This window comes from Aphelocoma coerulescens, chromosome 1 (assembly GCF_041296385.1).
Source record: "Aphelocoma coerulescens isolate FSJ_1873_10779 chromosome 1, UR_Acoe_1.0, whole genome shotgun sequence".
NCBI lineage: Eukaryota > Metazoa > Chordata > Aves > Passeriformes > Corvidae > Aphelocoma > Aphelocoma coerulescens.
Genome location: NC_091013.1, coordinates 1,165,522 through 1,183,400, shown reverse-complemented (window position 1 = coordinate 1,183,400; position 17,879 = coordinate 1,165,522). Strand labels below are relative to the sequence as shown.

Below are 17,879 nucleotides of genomic sequence, written 5' to 3'. Positions count from 1 at the left end.
TCCAGGGATGGGCACTCCAAACCTCCCTGGGCAGCTCTTGCCAAGGCCTGACCTCCCTTTCCATGGGGAAATTTCTCCTGGTGTCCAACCAATCCACTTCCCAAGCATTAGAGGGTGGCACTAGAGGACACAAACCTCATCTGCATCCCTGGAAGTTTTGGGCAGACAGGAATATTTTCCGAGAGGTGCCAGGGGAGGTGTTACATTTAGGGCTCCATCAAAGCAGTTTGTTACCTCTGAGCTTCTTTTTGCTTTTCCAGCTCCACTGTCTTCCTTTCCTGTTCCTTCTGTTTCAACCTCTCAGCTTCCAAGCTCTTCTGCTTCTGGAGCTGCTGCTTGTTATGGATTTCTCTCAGCTCCTGGATTAAAAAAAGGAAAACAGGTGTAAGCATCCACTCTGTGAATCAGAACTAACGGCCCCAAAGGGTTCCCTGTGAGGGAACAACACCTGGGAATTGCTGGGGATCTCTGTCCAAACTCACACTCCTGCCAAATGCAGATATTTCAGATTCATTTCCAGGGTCTATGAACCACCTACTGTTTTCCTATTTTTATCCATTTAACTGAGACATTAAAGGGTTAAGAAACCAGAAATCCTTTAAATGGGACTCTAAAAAATGGACAAAGCTTAATCTGAACAGTCAGATTTTATTTTGTTTATTGGTTTGTGGAATTAATTTATTAAATTCCATACACAAATCTGCCCTCTGAGCTCTCACAACAGCAACTCTTAATCAGTTTCATTTGCCAATTAATGCTGATTTACTAAAGAACCTTCAGGATTGGTTTATACACAGGAGACTGAAATCCTTAAGGAATGTCTTTGGGATGAATCATGGTATTCATTCATATACAAGTCTGGCTTTTCTTAATTAACCGGAAGGACACTGCCTGAAAAAATTAGAATATAAATAATAATAATAAAACCAGAGTATTTTCCTCAAGATTTGCTCTCTGCATTTACACCTATTAACACAAAACCAACTTTTATCTGGAATTTCTTTGCATAACCTGGAATTTTGCATCTGAACTCCTCAGTATTACAGGGGAAAAAAAGAAAACTCCCTATGACCACTGAGGATTTTCCCTGAAAATAGTTCACTTCAAAAAACTGATATCTTTTAATGAAAATATGGTACATGTGAAATTGAAACAGTTAATCTTGGAAGTATTTGGATAGTTTTTCAGAAATTCACAATCTACAAACCACAGGAAGTTTTCATGTAAAACTCCTCATGCACTGACCCAAATGAGAAAATTGCATAAGAGACAAAAAATAAATGTAGGTGATTCAGGGATGAAATTTTCAAGAGAAGCTGATCCTTGTGGCTCAGTTTTCAGGTCTCAGTTTTATTTCATTAATGCTCCCCAGTTTTAAATTCAATGAAAACTGAGCTCAGCATCATTAAAGAGAGAATCAGTTCTCAGGGAAGCTGGGATTAAAACCCTGCTAAGGCCATGAACCCCACTGAAATGCAGGCATAATCCCAATTTGGGCAATACTTGTCTTATGATAGCCTGGAGTGTGACGAGCAGGGGGAACCACAGTCCCCACATCCTCTCCATGACCTCCTGAACCCTTATTTGTACCAAAAACATGGACAAGTGCATGGGACAAACTCCAGGAACATTGGCAGTGCTGGGACTGACATCCTGCAGATGAGACAATCCCAGACTGGTTGGGTTGGAAGGGATTTTAGGGATTATCCAGTGCCACCCCTGCCATGGCAGGGACACCTCCCACTGTCCCAGGCTGCTCCAAGCCCCAATGTCCAGCCTGGCCTTGGGCACTGCCAGGGATCCAGGGGCAGCTCCTAAGGGATCTCACCACTAAATGCAGGATATTCACCACTTCCATGGCCAAATGGAAAACTGGGAATGCTGCAGCTGAGCCATGCCCCCATGTCTGCCTGGAGCAAGGAGATTCCACTGTGAGTACATGGAGCAGGAGCAGTAAATGCTGCTGCCAACCCTGGGGCAAACAAATTATTTTCTTTGCTTGTTGTGTCATTTCATCCACCTGCTTAGCTATGTCAGGATCTCAGGGGACACTTTAGTAATTATTTAAGTTTTCCACAGACATTTTAGCCCTACTCCCTCCCAGCCAAGCTGATGTGCTCAGTCAATGTTCTGTGAAGGAATTTTTCTGTGACAGAACTGTGTGTTAAGAAAATCAAAACTAGTTTATAGTGCTGGCACTGGATGGAGCATCTTTAGAGATGAAAAAATCCCACATACATCCCTCTTTGGGTCAGCCAGGAGGAAACAAAGAAGTGCTGGGCATCTCATGCAACAGAGGTGCTCCTTTGCTTTGCCAGGTGGGAGGATGGGGAGGAAGAGCCAGCATCTCCCAGAGTTCTACTGGAAACCAGTTGAACTTCAGTAACACTTCAACAGCCAAAACATTTCCAGCTGGATGTTCAGCACAGCCCTACACTCATCCTGTACAGACACAACTCCCAGCTGTACATGTCCCACTCCTGTGCTGGAATTCCAAGGACACATCAAGGCTTTGCTCGGTCCTGGGGTGCAGGACAAGGAATGCCTTACCTTAGAAGCTGAGAAATTGTTACCTTGGCACTTAACTCCAAACAGACCAACAAGGAGAATTCTGAGATGTTCCAACAGCCACATTCATCATATTGAATAGGAATTAAAGCATTTCACAGAGCAGAGCAAGATTCACTCTTTACAGACAAGTAATTTGCTACAAAAACCTTCATGGTAGAAATGGGAGTTGTTTAGGCCCAGATTGTGCCTTTTTGACAGAAAGACAACAGCACTTGGGATATTCAGGGATTACAATACAAAGTTTCCATCAGATCTTCTCCCCTTGAGACAAGCATTTGATCCCAGAGGAAAGGACCCTGTGGTTCCCTGCTCCCAGAAGCTTTTCCAGAGCAACCCTCTCCTGCCCCATTCCCGAGCTCCCAAAGCCTCTTTGGCAGACAAGTCCTCCCTTCACCCCATCCTGGGGAGATTGGACAAAGGAAGGATGTTGCCACCTCTATCCTACTCGGAATCACAGATTACAGTGATGTGTAAGGATACTTCCCCCATCCAAATGTTTGCTTTTTAAAAATTCTGAAAATCATGACCAAAATAGGCAATGTACTTCAACTCTTGAAGTTCCAGATAAGCAAAAGATAAAAATCACTCATTAGTATCTTGTCCAAGATGCCATTCAAGGCACACTCCTCATGCAGGTACAAGGATTAGATAAAAATCTAATGCTAAACTCTTCTCTTTGCTTTTGTTTTGGTGCTGGCACCCTTAGGAAACACTGACTCAGTGAAACACTGCACACTCATCTGCTTAGGGAAAGTGAAGCACATAACTGGAGGAGGCTCCTCACTCAGAGAGAGCTGGGTCCTGCCTGAGCAGGGCATGGAGACCTTTGGGAAGGAGTGTAAGTGCTGGATGCAGCCCAGGAGGAGCGCCAGGCACTGCAGCATTGCCTCTTCCACTGCCACTGACTGGAAGAAAGAAATGCTCAGATGTAAACAGGCATTGGGAGCAGGACTGCCCCGTTCACACGGATCACACAGGCACCGACAGCGACGGGACACACGGACAACAGCGGGACAGCTTCAGCCCTCCTGGGGGCCTCTGCTTTCTCCAGGCACTGGGAAAAAATTCTCAGCAGAACTATTTCAGAAACATGAACTCATTCCTGAGGTGCCCTCGGGCAGGAACAGCAGCAAGAAATTCTGGATTCGTCCATGTTATAGGAAGTGGGCATTTGGACCTTGGAGAGAGGAGCCACATCGAGCCTTAAGCTTGGAGGGTCAGTTTAGATCCAGGGATATTGGGCAGGAATTGTTCCCTGGCAGGGTGGGCAGGCCCTGGCACAGGGTGCCCAGAGCAGCTGGGGCTGCCCCTGGATCCCTGGCAGTGCCCAAGGCCAGGCTGGACATTGGGGCTTGGAGCAGCCTGGGACAGTGGGAGGTGTCCCTGCCATGGCAGGGGTGGCACTGGGTGGGCTTTAAGGTCACTCCATCCCAGACCATTCCATAATTCTATGATCCTAAAATAAACAAGTGACCAGTTCCATTTTATTGACAGCTGTATCAATATTATTAGATCTCTACGCTGAGATTTTTAAAGAGTACTGGAAGTTTCACTCCTTCAATCATAATTCAAGACATGAAGAAGTGGCCAAACTTTCAACCTTGTAACAAACTCAGTCACCTTACAGCCAAATACAGCCAAATTCACAAGACTATTAACTCATAAAATGCCCCAAATCTCATTTCAAAGGATACATAAGCAGCCAAACAAGCACCAATGATCTCCCTGAAACCAAGTGGTTCTACCTAAAGATATCCAATACTACAATTCAAATGACCTGATTTGAAATATTAATAACATTTTGTAAGCCTGAAAGCTGCTGGAAATGCACCATATTCTATGAATATTTCCAACTCCAAAGGACTCATCAGAAGGAATTTAAATCAGTTGTTTTGGAGAGATGACAAAAAGATCCAGCAGAAAAAAAATCTCATTTATCTCCCTAACCATTAAGACACAGCGAAGATGATGTAATTTAACAGTTGTAAAACGTATTCACTTACTGCAGAACATACAAACATGGAGGCAAATCCAGAGCATCCTGTAAACTGCTTGGTGTTAACAAGTTGCCTGGTAAACTAAAATTACCTTGATTAAACCCAGAGTTTGTAAGTTATTTGCTTGATAAAAATGTATTTTAAAAAGAAAGATTTCCATCTTTCCCATCTTGACCTATTGTCCCTTAATTTACAAGAAGCCTTTAGCATATTTAGAGCTCAGATGTGGTAGAATTGTTGATAGACAATTTGAAAAATTTCACATTTCATTGTGAGCATTGTCCAGCTGCCTGATAATCACACAAATGGCAGCACAGGAACTGCTGTTTGTACACACCCAGGAACTGAGAACTCAACTAAAAGTTCTTCTGCTATTTGGGGAAATTATTAATTTAGCATTACCTACAAGTCAATTTCTACCTATTTCCAATGTCAGTCACTTTTCCAGTGGTGGTTCCTAAAAGCTGTCACAGATTTTTGATTTTTAGGTAATTGTATGTGAGAATTATGGAAGTTCCTAGACAAGCTGGTTTGGAGTGATATGGTCACCTAAAAGAGGGGTGATCTGTGCTTGGAGAAGTTCCACTTCACACAAATCCCAGTAAATGCAGGATTCCAGGAAAGCCTGCACCAGCCTTGTGCATAAAATCTCGAGTGCTGGGCACTGCCCAGGCTCCCCAGGGAATGGGCACGGCCCCGAGGCTGCCAAGCTCCAGGAGCGTTTGGACAGCGCTGCCAGGGATGCCCAGGCTGGGATTGGTGGGGGGTCCAGGCAGGGCCAGGGGTGGGACTGGATCATCCCTGTGGGTCCCTTCCCACTCAGACATTCCATGATTCCATGAAGAACAACAGCCAAGAAATCCCTGCTGCACTCAGCAGCTTCTAAGGGGTTTCTCTACCCCTTCCATGCTGAGCCCACAAAAAGGTCCATGTGCCTTCTTAGGGATTTAATCCAGTAATAAAATCCTCCAGGCCCCCCAAAATATGCCTTGCACATCTCGAGAAACTACAGAAGGGAGAACTCTCTGAATTCAGCTCCCACTGCTCAGTTTCCATGGTACAACAGGGGCTGAGCATGTCCAGGGCAGGGAAGGGAGCTGGGAAGGGGCTGGAGCCCCAGGAGCGGCTGAGGGAGCTGGGAAAGGGGCTCAGGCTGGAGCAAAGGAGGCTCAGGGGGACCTTGTGGCTCTGCACAAGTCCCTGACAGGAGGGGGCAGCCGGGGGGGTCGGGCTCTGCTGCCAGGGAACAGGGACAGGAGGAGAGGGAACGGCCTCAGGCTGGGCCAGGGGAGGCTCAGGGTGGGCAGCAGCAGGAATTTCCCCATGGAAAGGGAGCTCAGGCCTTGGCAAGAGCTGCCCAGGGAGGTTTGGAGTCACTGTCTCTGGAGGTGTCCCAGAGGAGTCTGGATGTGGCCCGTGGGGACAGGGTTTGGGGTGATGCTGGGGTGGCACTGGATGATCCCTTCCCACCCTGACAGTTCTGGGATTCTGTGACTGCCCCTCCTGAACTCAGCCCTTCCCAGAAAGACAAGGATGCTGCAGCAAGGCAGAAATCCCCACATACAGAACCAGATCTGCTCCTCCTATCAGATGAACTCCACAATCTCCTCAAGCTGGAGGAGACTTTCTGCTCTTCCCAAAGAGGTGTCTCCACAACTCGTTATCAATCGACCGAAACCAATTTTTGTTTTAAACTGCAAAACCATTTACCTCTAGCCAAGGCATTCTTGGATTCCTGGCACATGCTGATAAATCTGTGCTTAATGGGCAACTTCAATTTTTAATTAACATCAGCTTGTTATCCATGAACTTCAACCCTTCAATATTTAAAAGATTGAATTTTGGGTGACTGGTTGGTTGGTTTTGGGGATGTTTTTTTGCTACTGTCACAACACCAAGAAAATTCACCCTGTGTGTCCATTTATACTGTTTGGGTAACTTATGATCAAAGCAAATACTGGCACTAACTTTAGAATTAATATCCTTTGGTCCAATTTATCACTTTCAAAGGACTCCATTAAAAAAAATAATACCCAAAAAGCACAACATGTTAAGATGTATCCAAAAAATCATATATTAAGAAAAATTAAGCAAGGTTTAAACCTCAAGGATTAATTAAGCAAAGATTAAACCATTCTATTTTGTTTTAAATATAAATTGTGCCCATTTTGTTTGTTCTGTGTCTGACTCTGCAGAGATTCTCCCCTTCCATCCTCCCTGTCTCAGACTGGGAGAGTCATCTTCAAATTTACCTTAGAACAGGGCCACACTTTTAATTTTTTCCTATAATTATTAATAACTCTAGTTTAAACAAGCAATTTGTTGCTTAAATTCAACCCCACCTTCCACCCTAAATTGTTTGATTTAATCCCAGTTGATCGACTTACAAAACAACTCAGTTAATGTCACTACCACAGTGATTTTCCTGCTGAATACTTGCAGCACAATTTGTGACACCTTGCAGGAAATTGAGTATTTCCAGAGAGCTTTCAGGAAAACCCACCAGTGGAATTGGCAGATAAAGTGCTTGAACATTGGAATATTTTATGAAAAAATGAATGCCATTAAAAGTTTGTAACTACAGACTGATTTCCAACTTCTCTCTGAAGAACCCTGACATATCTGGTGCAGAAATACACGAAAAAAATCACAGTTTTAACAAAGACTGAGCAATAAAGCAGGAAACCACAAACAGCTACACGCAGGGACAAGAAGGAGCATACGGACAGCACATAAAAATTCAGTGTGGCAGCAGAAAATCAAGTCTCTTTTATTCAAGATTTCAATTTGAAGTCCTGATTCCAGCAGATTTGCTGACCTTGTCCTGCACTTCTTGGATGCAATAGCACAGAAACTGGTAATTTCGTTTTTGCAATCATAAATCCAGAATCAGGGCTCAAATTTCCTCCTAAAGAGATTCTGCAGATTAAATTGATTCAACCCTGAGTTTGAAAGCTGAGCAGCATTTTCTTAAAAATAAAATAAAAATTAAATAAAATCCCCAACAGACAGATTTGAGAATGCTCCCAGAATCCTTAATGCATCCTTAATCATTTCATTTTTTTTTCCACAATCAGGTTAGAAAATAATCAACTGAACATTCAGAAAGGCTTAACGAGTCCTGGGTTACCTTCAGCTGATTATTGAAAATATCAATTTCCTGCAGTTTAGATCTGGTTTCTTTCTCCACCTCATCCAGCTGGTCCCGGAGCTGCTGCCGTGCCAGTTCCTTGGCTTCCAAGGCTCTTTTGACGGTGAGAAGGGAATCCCCTGGTTTTGAACACATTATCAAGTCAGTATTTCCTTCCATGGAACAGTTCAGGTCATAGAAAGCAACATTTTTCCATCTGCATCTTGCAACACACAAAGAGCAGTTCCAGGGGACACTGCAGAGAGGGAACGTGTCCTGACCCAACTTAGGCATGCCCCAACTCTACTCACTGTGCAAACTGTTCTGCTGGACTTGCTTGAGCTGATCATTCAGCAGCTGCTTCTCTGGAATCAACCTGCCCAGCATCTGCTGAGACTCCTGAACCCAGGGCACAGGCAGGGAAAACAAGAACAGAAACAGGCAACAAGGTGAGTGAGGGACAACTTCAGCCATGAGACCTCTCATTTTCATTTCTTCTTGACTTTTCCCTCACTGAATGATGTGTTACTGCTTATTTCCCTCCTGATGTATTATTGCTCTTATCCAAGCACTGTCTGTGTGATAACCCCACAGATCCCAGACATTCTCTGCCAGTCCAAAAGAGGGGATGTATCAAATTGAACTGATTCTCATTGAAAATTGAACTTGGCTTGGAATTACCCAAAACTGAAGGCAGAAAGACAAGGACAAATTTGAGGAAATGTTTAAACAAGCACTTACTAAATGTTTAATTCTGATTTTAATAAATGAAACACAGAATCCCAGGATCCCTGAGGCTGGAAAAGCCCTCCCAGCCCAGCCAGGCCCAGCTGTGCCCGATGCCCACCTTGTCCCCAGCCCAGAGCACTGAGTGCCACCTCCAGCCCTTCCTGGGACACCTCCAGGGATGGGCACTCCAAACCTCCCTGGGCAGCCCCTGCCAAGGCCTGAGCTCCCTTTCCATGGGGAAATTCCTGCTGCTGTCCACCCTGAGCCTCCCCTGGCCCAGCCTGAGGCCGTTCCCTCTCCTCCTGTCCCTGTTCCCTGGCAGCAGAGCCCGACCCCCCCGGCTGCCCCCTCCACTAATAGCTAATTAATAATATTAATAACAGTGTTAATGATTAGTAACTTAGATCAGGAATAGAAAGACAAATATTTACAGGAAAATAAAGACTTTCCCTTTAAAGGAATATATTCTGGCCAAAAGCCAGAGGGATGAGAATCCTTGAGTCCTTGATCTCTCCACTTAGAGCTCTTGGAAGGTGATTCTGATCTCTCTCAAACTCAGCACGTGGTTGTAAGGTTGTGAACTGCTGTGTTACAGGGGTCCCTGTAGATGATCCTCTCCCTTTGGGGGATCCTATTTATGTGTTTCCTGTAGAACCCTGGCCCTTTCCAGAGCAGGAAGTGCTACCTCACACACTCTTCTGAAGCCTTGACCTCCAAGCTCAAGTTGTCAAAACACCTTTAGCAGCACGAGGTGAAACAGCACCTGAGTATCAACATCCCATCTTTCCCACAAACCCTGTAACTCCTCTGGGCAGCTCTCTGGAACTGCAGGCTTTTGAAGAATCAAGCAGCTGACAGCTTCAATCTGTCAAGGAGGATTGCAAATAACACCATTCAATGCTAAGAATAAATGTCCCCTGCCCCCTGAGCACCAGAGTGAGCCCCAGGGACATCATGGATTCCCCATCCCTGGAGGTGTCCAAGGGCTTGGAGCAGCCTGGGACAGTGGGAGGTGTCCCTGCCCATGGCAGGGGTGGCACTGGATGGGCTTTAAAGTCCATTCTAACCCAAGTCATTCTGTGATTCCATAATTCCACAACAAGTTTTAAATTTGGTTCCAAGAACCTGGGACTGACTGCACTGCCATGGCTTTGGGCTGTCCCACTTTCCTCCTGCTAGACCCTGATGGGGCTCTGCAGTGCCCAGCTCAGCTCTGAGCATTATGCAATGACTGCAGCCTCCTGTGAGCTCCTTATGTTCCCGAAAATACCCTGAGACAGCACAGCACAGTCAAGGACTTAAGGAATTCACTAAGTAGCAAAGTAGCAAAATTCAGATGAACTACAGATTTGATTATCAAGAGCTGCACATGTCCCTCATGGTGCAGCTGCAGGGCCTGTTGCAGCAACAGAGCTTCCCCAGCCCCTCAAGGAGATCCCAAAAGCTGGATGCTCCAATCCTACCCTGCGCTGGGGCAGCCTCACCTCCAGGCTTGGGGACAGTTCTGGCTGCCTCAATAAAAGAAAGATCTAAAGCTTTGGAAGGTGTCCAAAGGAGGGACATGAGGTTTGGGAAGGGTCTGCAAGGGCCACCCGAGGTCACTTGGCCTGCTCAGCCTGGAGGAGCCTGAGGGCAGAGCTCCCCGGGGCTGCAGCTCCTCCCGAGGGGCAGCGCAGGGACAGCTCCGATCTCTGCTCCTGGGACAGGGACAGCCCCAGGGAGCGGCTGGAGCTGGGCCAGGGCAGGCTCAGGCTGGAGAGCAGGGAAAGGTTCTTCCCCCAGAGGCTGCTGGGCACTGCCCAGGCTCCCCAGGGAATGGGCACGGCCCCGAGGCTGCCAGAGCTCCAGGAGCGTTTGGGCAGCGCTGCCAGGGATGCCCAGGCTGGGATTGTTGGGGAGTCTGGGCAGGGCCAGGGGTGGGACTGGGTGATCCTGGGGGTCCCTTCCAGCTCAGGATATTCCATGACTGCCATCCTGGGGCTGTTATCTACCTGGAACAAATGGGAAACAGCAGTGTATACAATATATAACCTTGCTCTGGTGGGAGGTTCCCTGCCCATGGCAGGGGTGGAACAAGATGAGCTTTAGGGTGCCTTCCAAACCCAAGCACTCTGTGTTTGTGATTCTGAGAATGCTGCAGATCAACCAAGCAGCAGAATGGATGTCAACATGAAACAGAAAAATTCTCCTTCTCCAAGCACAAAAAGCACCACAGGACAGCATTTGAGGGTGGAATGTGGTCACAACATCAGCTGCTTTGTTTGTAAAGGCCAGAACGCTTCCAAACATCCCAGATTACTCAATGCACCAAATAGTTTGGGGAGTGTGTAAGGACAGAGAATGCCAAGGGATCGTGAAGGTCAAGTCCTGTTTCCTGAAATCACAGACAACCATGGAATAAGCATCTATCCAATAACACCCACCACATGGATTCCACATCCCTTCCTTGGACTGAAGAAACAGATGAAAGAAATTATTGGCATCAGTAACTCTGGAAAGTCATGCAACAAGAAATGGCCAAGAATTGAGTAATGTCCCACATGGCAGAGGAAATCAAACCCCAGTTCCTGCCCCTTGAAAAATCTTCAAATCACCTGGGAGCCAAAGTGTTCATCATGGGGATAAAGAATCCCTGCAGGCAATGGGCAAGCCCCACACAGCATAAATGTGTTTGAAACACAGCTCAGGTGTTTGGAAAGCAGATCCTTCTGAACCTCCCTGGAAACAGCACTCGACCAGAGAGCGCAGAGCCAGAGACTGGCACACGTCTTCATCACCCAGGATTAACTGGGACACCACTTCTTTCACAACTTTAATGAAACTGCATCTTGGAACTAATTAATAGGTTGAAGAATAATTACTCCTCTGAATTAAGTCATCTTCCCACAGGAAGTGCCAGATGTATTAAACTGAACTATTTCCAAGTGAAGATACATCACCCTACAAAGATAATGACAATACTGACTTTTCAACCTATTTGAGAGTTTAGAGGATGAAAATCTCCTTTTTAAAAACTCATTTACATCTTTAGTCTGTCCTCTACAGATGAGATAGGAAAATTTACAGGATATTTGAAAAACTAATTTTTTTTTTTTTTTTCAGGAAAAAGCTTTAAGGTTCTCCCCAGACAAAATGTGGCCTTTTCTCCTAAGTAGTGACATTTTCTGGGATCACAATTGGGACAGAAACACCTCAAGTGACTCTAAGAGAAGTATCAGTGGTGGAGTTCATTGAGAGCAGACATTACCACACAGCCCCAGCTATCGCTGCCAAACCACCTCAAAGCCCAAAACCCAACAGAACGACTGCCAGGGAAAGCAGGAGCGAAGCTGGGATGGAAGAGCAGGATTAGGTTTTAAGCCAGGTTTTACACCTCAGCCCCATAACATAAGTTATGTTCTCTTTTTAGTGGTAGAAACCCCTGAGAGTCCCCATGACCAGCCAAGAATTAATTTCAAGTAATATGAAGCATTTAATAAAAGAGAAAAATCCCTAAATCAAATACTACAACCCATTGAAAAATCCTTACAAACTACAAAGAATACTCTTTCACTAAAGGTAGACACCTACTCAGCTCCACCTCTAATTTGACAGAGAATTTAGGATCAGTAAGAAAGGCAAATGCCAGGTTTAGATCAAGAACTCCCTGGTTTCACTGGGAACTCCCATTTTGAAAGTTCGTTATTTTTCATAATTAAAAAAAACATCAACAAGCCACTTCAGTGAAGTCAATTCTTTCCCCCAGTACACAAAAAGCAAAACATACACTGGAAAATTTCCTTCTCCTCATCCCCAAAAACACCTGCAGCCAAAGCATTTCCTGCTCCCCCAACAGGAGCCCAGGAGGATGAAGGGATAATCCCAGACACCCCTTCACGTGGAGGAAGCAGTTCCTAGGCACATCTGAAGGACATTAATTTACAGGAATGATGAATTAACTCCAATGATCCCCTAAGTGTGAGGAACAGCTCATCCCAAGTTTGCTCAGGATATCAATGCACTTGAGAAGGTCAAAATTCAAGGCTAAGAGTAAAATTAGGGGATGTTTTCTCACCTGTAGCTGCTGCTGCAAATGGGTGATTTCTGCAATTCTGAGTTCTCTGGATTTATTTGTACTTTCAATATCTTGTCTTTGGGTCGACAGCCGACACCTGATATCCTGAAGCTTTCCCTCCAACTGGTTTCTTTTATCATTCTTTAAACAAAAAGAAAGATATCTATTTTATGCTTTTTTTAACAAAACGTTTGGCCATGCAAGTCAGGATCTAAAAACTACTTTTATTCCATATTTAAAAGGGAAATCATAGAAAATAAAACACGGCCAGGGCACAGGCACCAGCACGCTGTGCTTGTGTGTTTGAGCTGCACCACCACCACTCACGAGAGCTTCCAGTTCGAATTCCAGGGTTTTCTTCTTTGCCTTCAGCACCACGATGTCCTCCTGCTCCTTGTTCCTCTGGTTCAGCAGCTCCTGCCGCCGGTTGCGCTCCCACTCCAGCTGCCTCTGCCTCTCCAGCTCCCGCTTGGCAGCCTGAAGCATTCAAAAATAAATACCTGTAATTTCTGATATTCATATGCTACTATTCAATTTAAACATTGGTATAAACTGGGAGCTGCTCTGGGCCTCTGCACACACAAATTGCTCAGTGGTTGCAGTGCTCCCCTGCACAGCAGAGGTGACTGAACAGAAAATCCCTCTGTTTTCCTGTTTTCCAAGATCCAGTTTGCTCATTTAACTCATATTAGGACTTGGAGAACTCTCCAGGACATATTCAAATCCCTTTCCAACCTCCAACATTAGACCTTCTGCAGCTTTGCAGAGAATAGCCATGTGCTTCTGTGCTGAACTCATCATTGTTTAGCAGTGGGAGAAAATAAGAGCTTTTTGGGTTAACCAGGGTGTGTTTCCTTTAACAAATTAAAGGCCAGGCTGCATGGTGCTACCTGGTCTGGTGAATGTTATCACTGCCCATGGCAGGGGGCTGGAACTGGAGGATCTTTAAGGTCCATTCCAACCCAAACCATTCTGGGACTCCATGAAATTAATGCATCCCTGGAAAATCACGAATGCCAGAATTTTTTCTTCATTCATTCACGCACCTCTTAACATCAAATATTATAATAATAATAATAATAAATAATAATAACAACAACAACAACTTTTAAAGAAGTGAGAAGTCAGGAGCATGTTGTCCCAGATGTCAGTGTCTCACCCATTAATTTCACAGGACAAATGAAGCAATAACTGCCTCTTCCTTGCCTTTAACACCCCAGAAATTTCAATTCCTGCTTTAAATGTTTGCTCACCAACCCTGACAGCAACACCCTGAGTGCCCAACTCCCACCTGGATCCCCCAAAGCCGGGCACAGCCCCTCCCTGTGCTCCCCTGCGTTACCTCTCTCCTCTCGATCTCTTTCCTCCTCTCCTCCTCCCGCTGCCGCTCCAGCTCCCGCTGTTTCTCCAGCTGTTTCTCCAGCTCCAGCTGCCGCTTGCGCTCCTGCTCCTGCCGCTCGCGCTCCTTCCTCTCCTGCTCGGCCCTCTCGAGCTGGGCCAGCCGCTCCTGCTCCTTGCGCTGCTGCTCCAGGAGCGCCTGCCTGCGCTTCTCCAGCTCCAGGTTGCCCCGCTCAAAGTTCTCCCGCTTCTTGTCTTCAAATGTCACTTTGTGCACAGTAACAGGGGGCAAAAAGGACAATTAAACTCTGCCACTGACTTGGAAACAAAGAAATCCATAGAAATCCAAATGAACCCCTAGTGAAGTGCAACAGCCTTCCAGCAGGAGAGGATGCAGCTCCTCTCTAGGGATAACTGGGCTCCACAGGCCAGCCTGGGGTTTAGCATTAGCACTGACATTGCTGATCCCTTCAAACCCACATCCTCAGCAAACCAAGGAGGGAATTTCCACTCCCATTCCTCAGGCCTCCAGCTTTCTCCACAAAGCTCAGCAAGTGGGGATAATTTAGACAAACCATTCTCCGGCAGATCCTCTGTGAGAACACAGAGCTGGAATTCCTCTGTGCACTGGATAATAGCAGCAGTCCAAGGGCCAACACTTCCATTAGTGCAGGGCAAAGAACTCAGCTGCTGACATCATCAAAAAGCCATTATGCAAATGACCAGAACTTATTTAAAGTTGCTGTTCTCATTAGATTACTCATTACTGTCAGGAAAAGAAATGGTTTAGGTTCTTGAGCAGCTGAGCCCAGTAAGTCTGGATTCCTGCAGATCCCCATCCTCACCACTTACTGTCCTAAAAAACTGGCCTCACTTCCAGCACAGCTTCTCTGACATCCCTCTGCAGTCCAGGGATCGTCCTTCCTTCCCCTGTTCCTCATTCCTCGGCCCCTCCCTCCAAATGATTCTTTCACTTCACCTTCTGTTCCTTTTCATACTCTCTGTGTCCCATTCCCACAGCTCAAAGTCCGGATTTCTCTCCCTTGTATGGCCAACATGGACATATTTGGGATGCAAGGCCAGGGAGAGCCCACATTTCCTTCCAAGTGTGCACACTTGGTTGGACACATTGGCCTGACACCTGCTGAACCAGCTGAATTCTTGTCTTTTCAAGTTTGTCCCCCTCTCCAGGTGCCAATTCCCATTTCCTTTAGTTCTTTTCCTGGAACTGCTGAAATCACAAAGCCCCACACTGTTACACAGACTCCAAGGAAACAGGTCTCTGTGGGCATAGTGGGATCTTCCACAGAGCACCTAAGCCAGAGGATGAAGGCAGCAGGAATTTCTCCTCTCAATCCTGTGCCAGGGCTGGAAAGGGCTGCCTGCGTGGGGAGGGCAGGAGATGAGGACCCTGAAGGCTCTTCCCATCTCCAGTGTCAGCAACCCCAAGGATCAGGCACCAGTCAGGAATGAGCCTCTGGCCTGTCCCAAACCACTCTCAGTAGCCCATGTAACCTCTCAGGCTGTGACCCGATGGCAACATCCCAGTGGGAGCAGCACACTAAATATCCCTGTTTTCCCTTGCTCACCTGGTAATTTCTTTTCCAGTTGCTGCTGTTCCTCTTCCAATGCTGGTTCTTCTGGTAACCTTTGGTCTACAGACACGGAACTGGCAGCAGAAATCCCACTGCCAGAGCGGACTCTTCTGCCAAGGAAACAGGAATGGCAGGTGCTTAACACAACCCAGGCCTGCCCAAATTATTTATGATTTAATGATGAGATCAAATTAAATGCAATGATGTCATGTTTAATGGTACTTAAATGTTCATTCAGTGTTGCCCAGAGGGTCTCACTCAGGCATTGCCTCGGGAGAACAGGATTTTCCAGGATCCCAGCAGTTCACATGTGAGCTGAGAAACCCAGTCTCAAGTTCTCCATGCAGCCTCCAGATGGGTTCAACCCTGTCCCCAAGTTTTCTCACCCAGGAAGAGATTTTTCCACAACCAGTGTGGGATTGGGGAAATGCTGACTTAAACTACAGCAAAAATTGCAAAGACAGAGAAAGAGCTCAGTATAGTCAAGCTAAAAGCAAGATCCCAGGTGGAATACACAAAAACTGGGAATCTTCAGGAGGATATCTGAAGAACATGGTATGCAAACATTTATTTCCATTGCTGTTACTGTCTTCCCATCTATTTCTCCACAAAAAAAGTGAAATGGAGCAAGAGAAGTGATGAGTGACCCCACTGGTCCTAAATCCAGCTGTACCAAAAGAGGTCTGGATGTGGCACAGTGCAAATCCATAAAAGGTTTGGAATTCCAATACATTCCAATTGCTCTACAGGAGTATAAGTCTGAACCTAAATCTAGATTTCTATGGGCAGACTGAGAAAGTTTTGGAAGGTGTGCAGCATGAACATCCACCCAAACCCTGTTCTTACAGGGCAAAAGGTGCAAGGTTCTGCTCAGTGTCCTGTACTTGGCACTCACAGAACGCTCCCAAATGAAATACAAAACTGAGGAGTGGGATTCCCAAGGGATGAGCAGTTACCTGAATGAAGGTGGGATGTACTCTGGAGGCAGTGCAGGTGGCAGTGGCTGACCAGACATCGCTACATCAATGAGGTGCATAGCCAGGATAAATTCCTCAGCTGTCAGCTTCCCATCTTGATCAATGTCAGAGAGATTCCTTGTTAAAGGGAAGGGACAAAGCAAGGAAATTGTTAAATATTAAAAATCACTGTTCAAAGGCATTGTTTCAACATACACAGTTCCAAATTCATTCACTTTTTTCACTATTATTTCCACACTACTTTGCTTTTTCAGAACAAATGAAAAGCAAACCCCAAATGCTTCCCTATTTCCCATATTTCTCATGGCTGTCAGCCTTAAGTCCAGCCTTGCAGCCATGGCTCGTCCTTCACCTGCACTGAGTGCTGCCAGGAGCACGTGCCAGAGAAGGAACTTTAACCAGTGGAGTTCTCTTGAACACCTCCTGAACACCCAAAGGAACCAGCTCAGATGTTTGGCAGAACTTTTAGGTTTGGTCTCCTTCCTCCCTAGAGGCTCCTATCTCACATTCCAGAGCACCCACTGGCAGTGAAATCAAAGCCATTGATGTTCTAGTCCTGACAAGCACAAACCCACTTGGGCATTGTGCACATATTAAAAATTATGGAGTGATGTCTCTGGATGGCCCCAAAGCAGAGCTCCAACAGAGGCACAAATGCTTAACTCCTGTTAAGGCGGTGTTGGACAAAATTAACAGCCAGGGACAGCACCCAGGGAGCGGCTGGAGCTGGGCCAGGGCAGGCTCAGGCTGCAGAGCAGGGAAAGGTTCTTCCCCCAGAGGCTGCTGGGCACTGCCCAGGCTCCCCAGGGAATGGGCACGGCCCCGAGGCTGCCAGAGCTCCAGGAGCGTTTGGACAGCGCTGCCAGGGATGCCCAGGCTGGGGTTGCTGGGGGGTCTGGGCAGTGCCAGGGGTGGGACTGGGTGATCCCTGTGGGTCCCTTCCAGCCCAGGATTTGTTTCTCCAGCATGCTGCACTCTAATCATGCAGGAAAATCACCCATGATACTGTGAAAATCAAAGGGAAATAAGTGATAAATTCTTCTGATATCCCAAGGCACAGGACTTTGTCAATGGGATTTAAATGTGGGAGACAATCACAGCCTCACTTGATCCACACCTGTGTCACTGAACTCCTCGGGCTGGAGCACAGAACAAGCCAGGAGACTGAGAATGTGCCATGCAAAGAAATCTTATCAGCTGGGTGCACACCTGGGTTAGGAACTCGCAGGACAGGCTGAGCATCAACTCTTCCCTTTGTGTGCCTGAGTGAGGGATTTCAGCTCCAGCACAGGCTGACAAACCCTGCCCCAGACAGCAGCAGCCACAGAGCAGGGCTCAGGAAAGGGCCAACAAGAGCTGCAACATCCCTTCCTTATCTCAGTGGCCTGGCAGTTGTGAATGTCCCCAGCTGAGCGAGTCCTGTTTGCAGCTCCTGGAGAGAGCTGGTGGCAGCTGCCTGCCCACACCACCACCCCAAGGCTGGCAAAA

General features: G+C 46.5%; 1 protein-coding gene across 6 annotated transcripts in view; it reads right to left on the bottom strand.

Moving 5' to 3' along the window:
• Positions 1 to 17,879, bottom strand: part of ITSN1 (intersectin 1) — a 104,121-nt gene that overhangs the window by 45,235 nt on the left and 41,007 nt on the right. For all 6 annotated transcript variants that reach the window (XM_069006243.1, XM_069006698.1, XM_069006422.1 and 3 more), the window contains 8 exons: positions 16,371 to 16,508; positions 15,409 to 15,524; positions 13,824 to 14,086; positions 12,809 to 12,958; positions 12,482 to 12,622; positions 8,010 to 8,097; positions 7,699 to 7,838; positions 235 to 359 (listed from right to left, as the gene is read on the bottom strand). In XM_069006243.1, the coding sequence (XP_068862344.1) occupies positions 235 to 359; positions 7,699 to 7,838; positions 8,010 to 8,097; positions 12,482 to 12,622; positions 12,809 to 12,958; positions 13,824 to 14,086; positions 15,409 to 15,524; positions 16,371 to 16,508 (1,161 nt within the window). The remainder of the gene's footprint in view (positions 1 to 234; positions 360 to 7,698; positions 7,839 to 8,009; positions 8,098 to 12,481; positions 12,623 to 12,808; positions 12,959 to 13,823; positions 14,087 to 15,408; positions 15,525 to 16,370; positions 16,509 to 17,879) is intronic.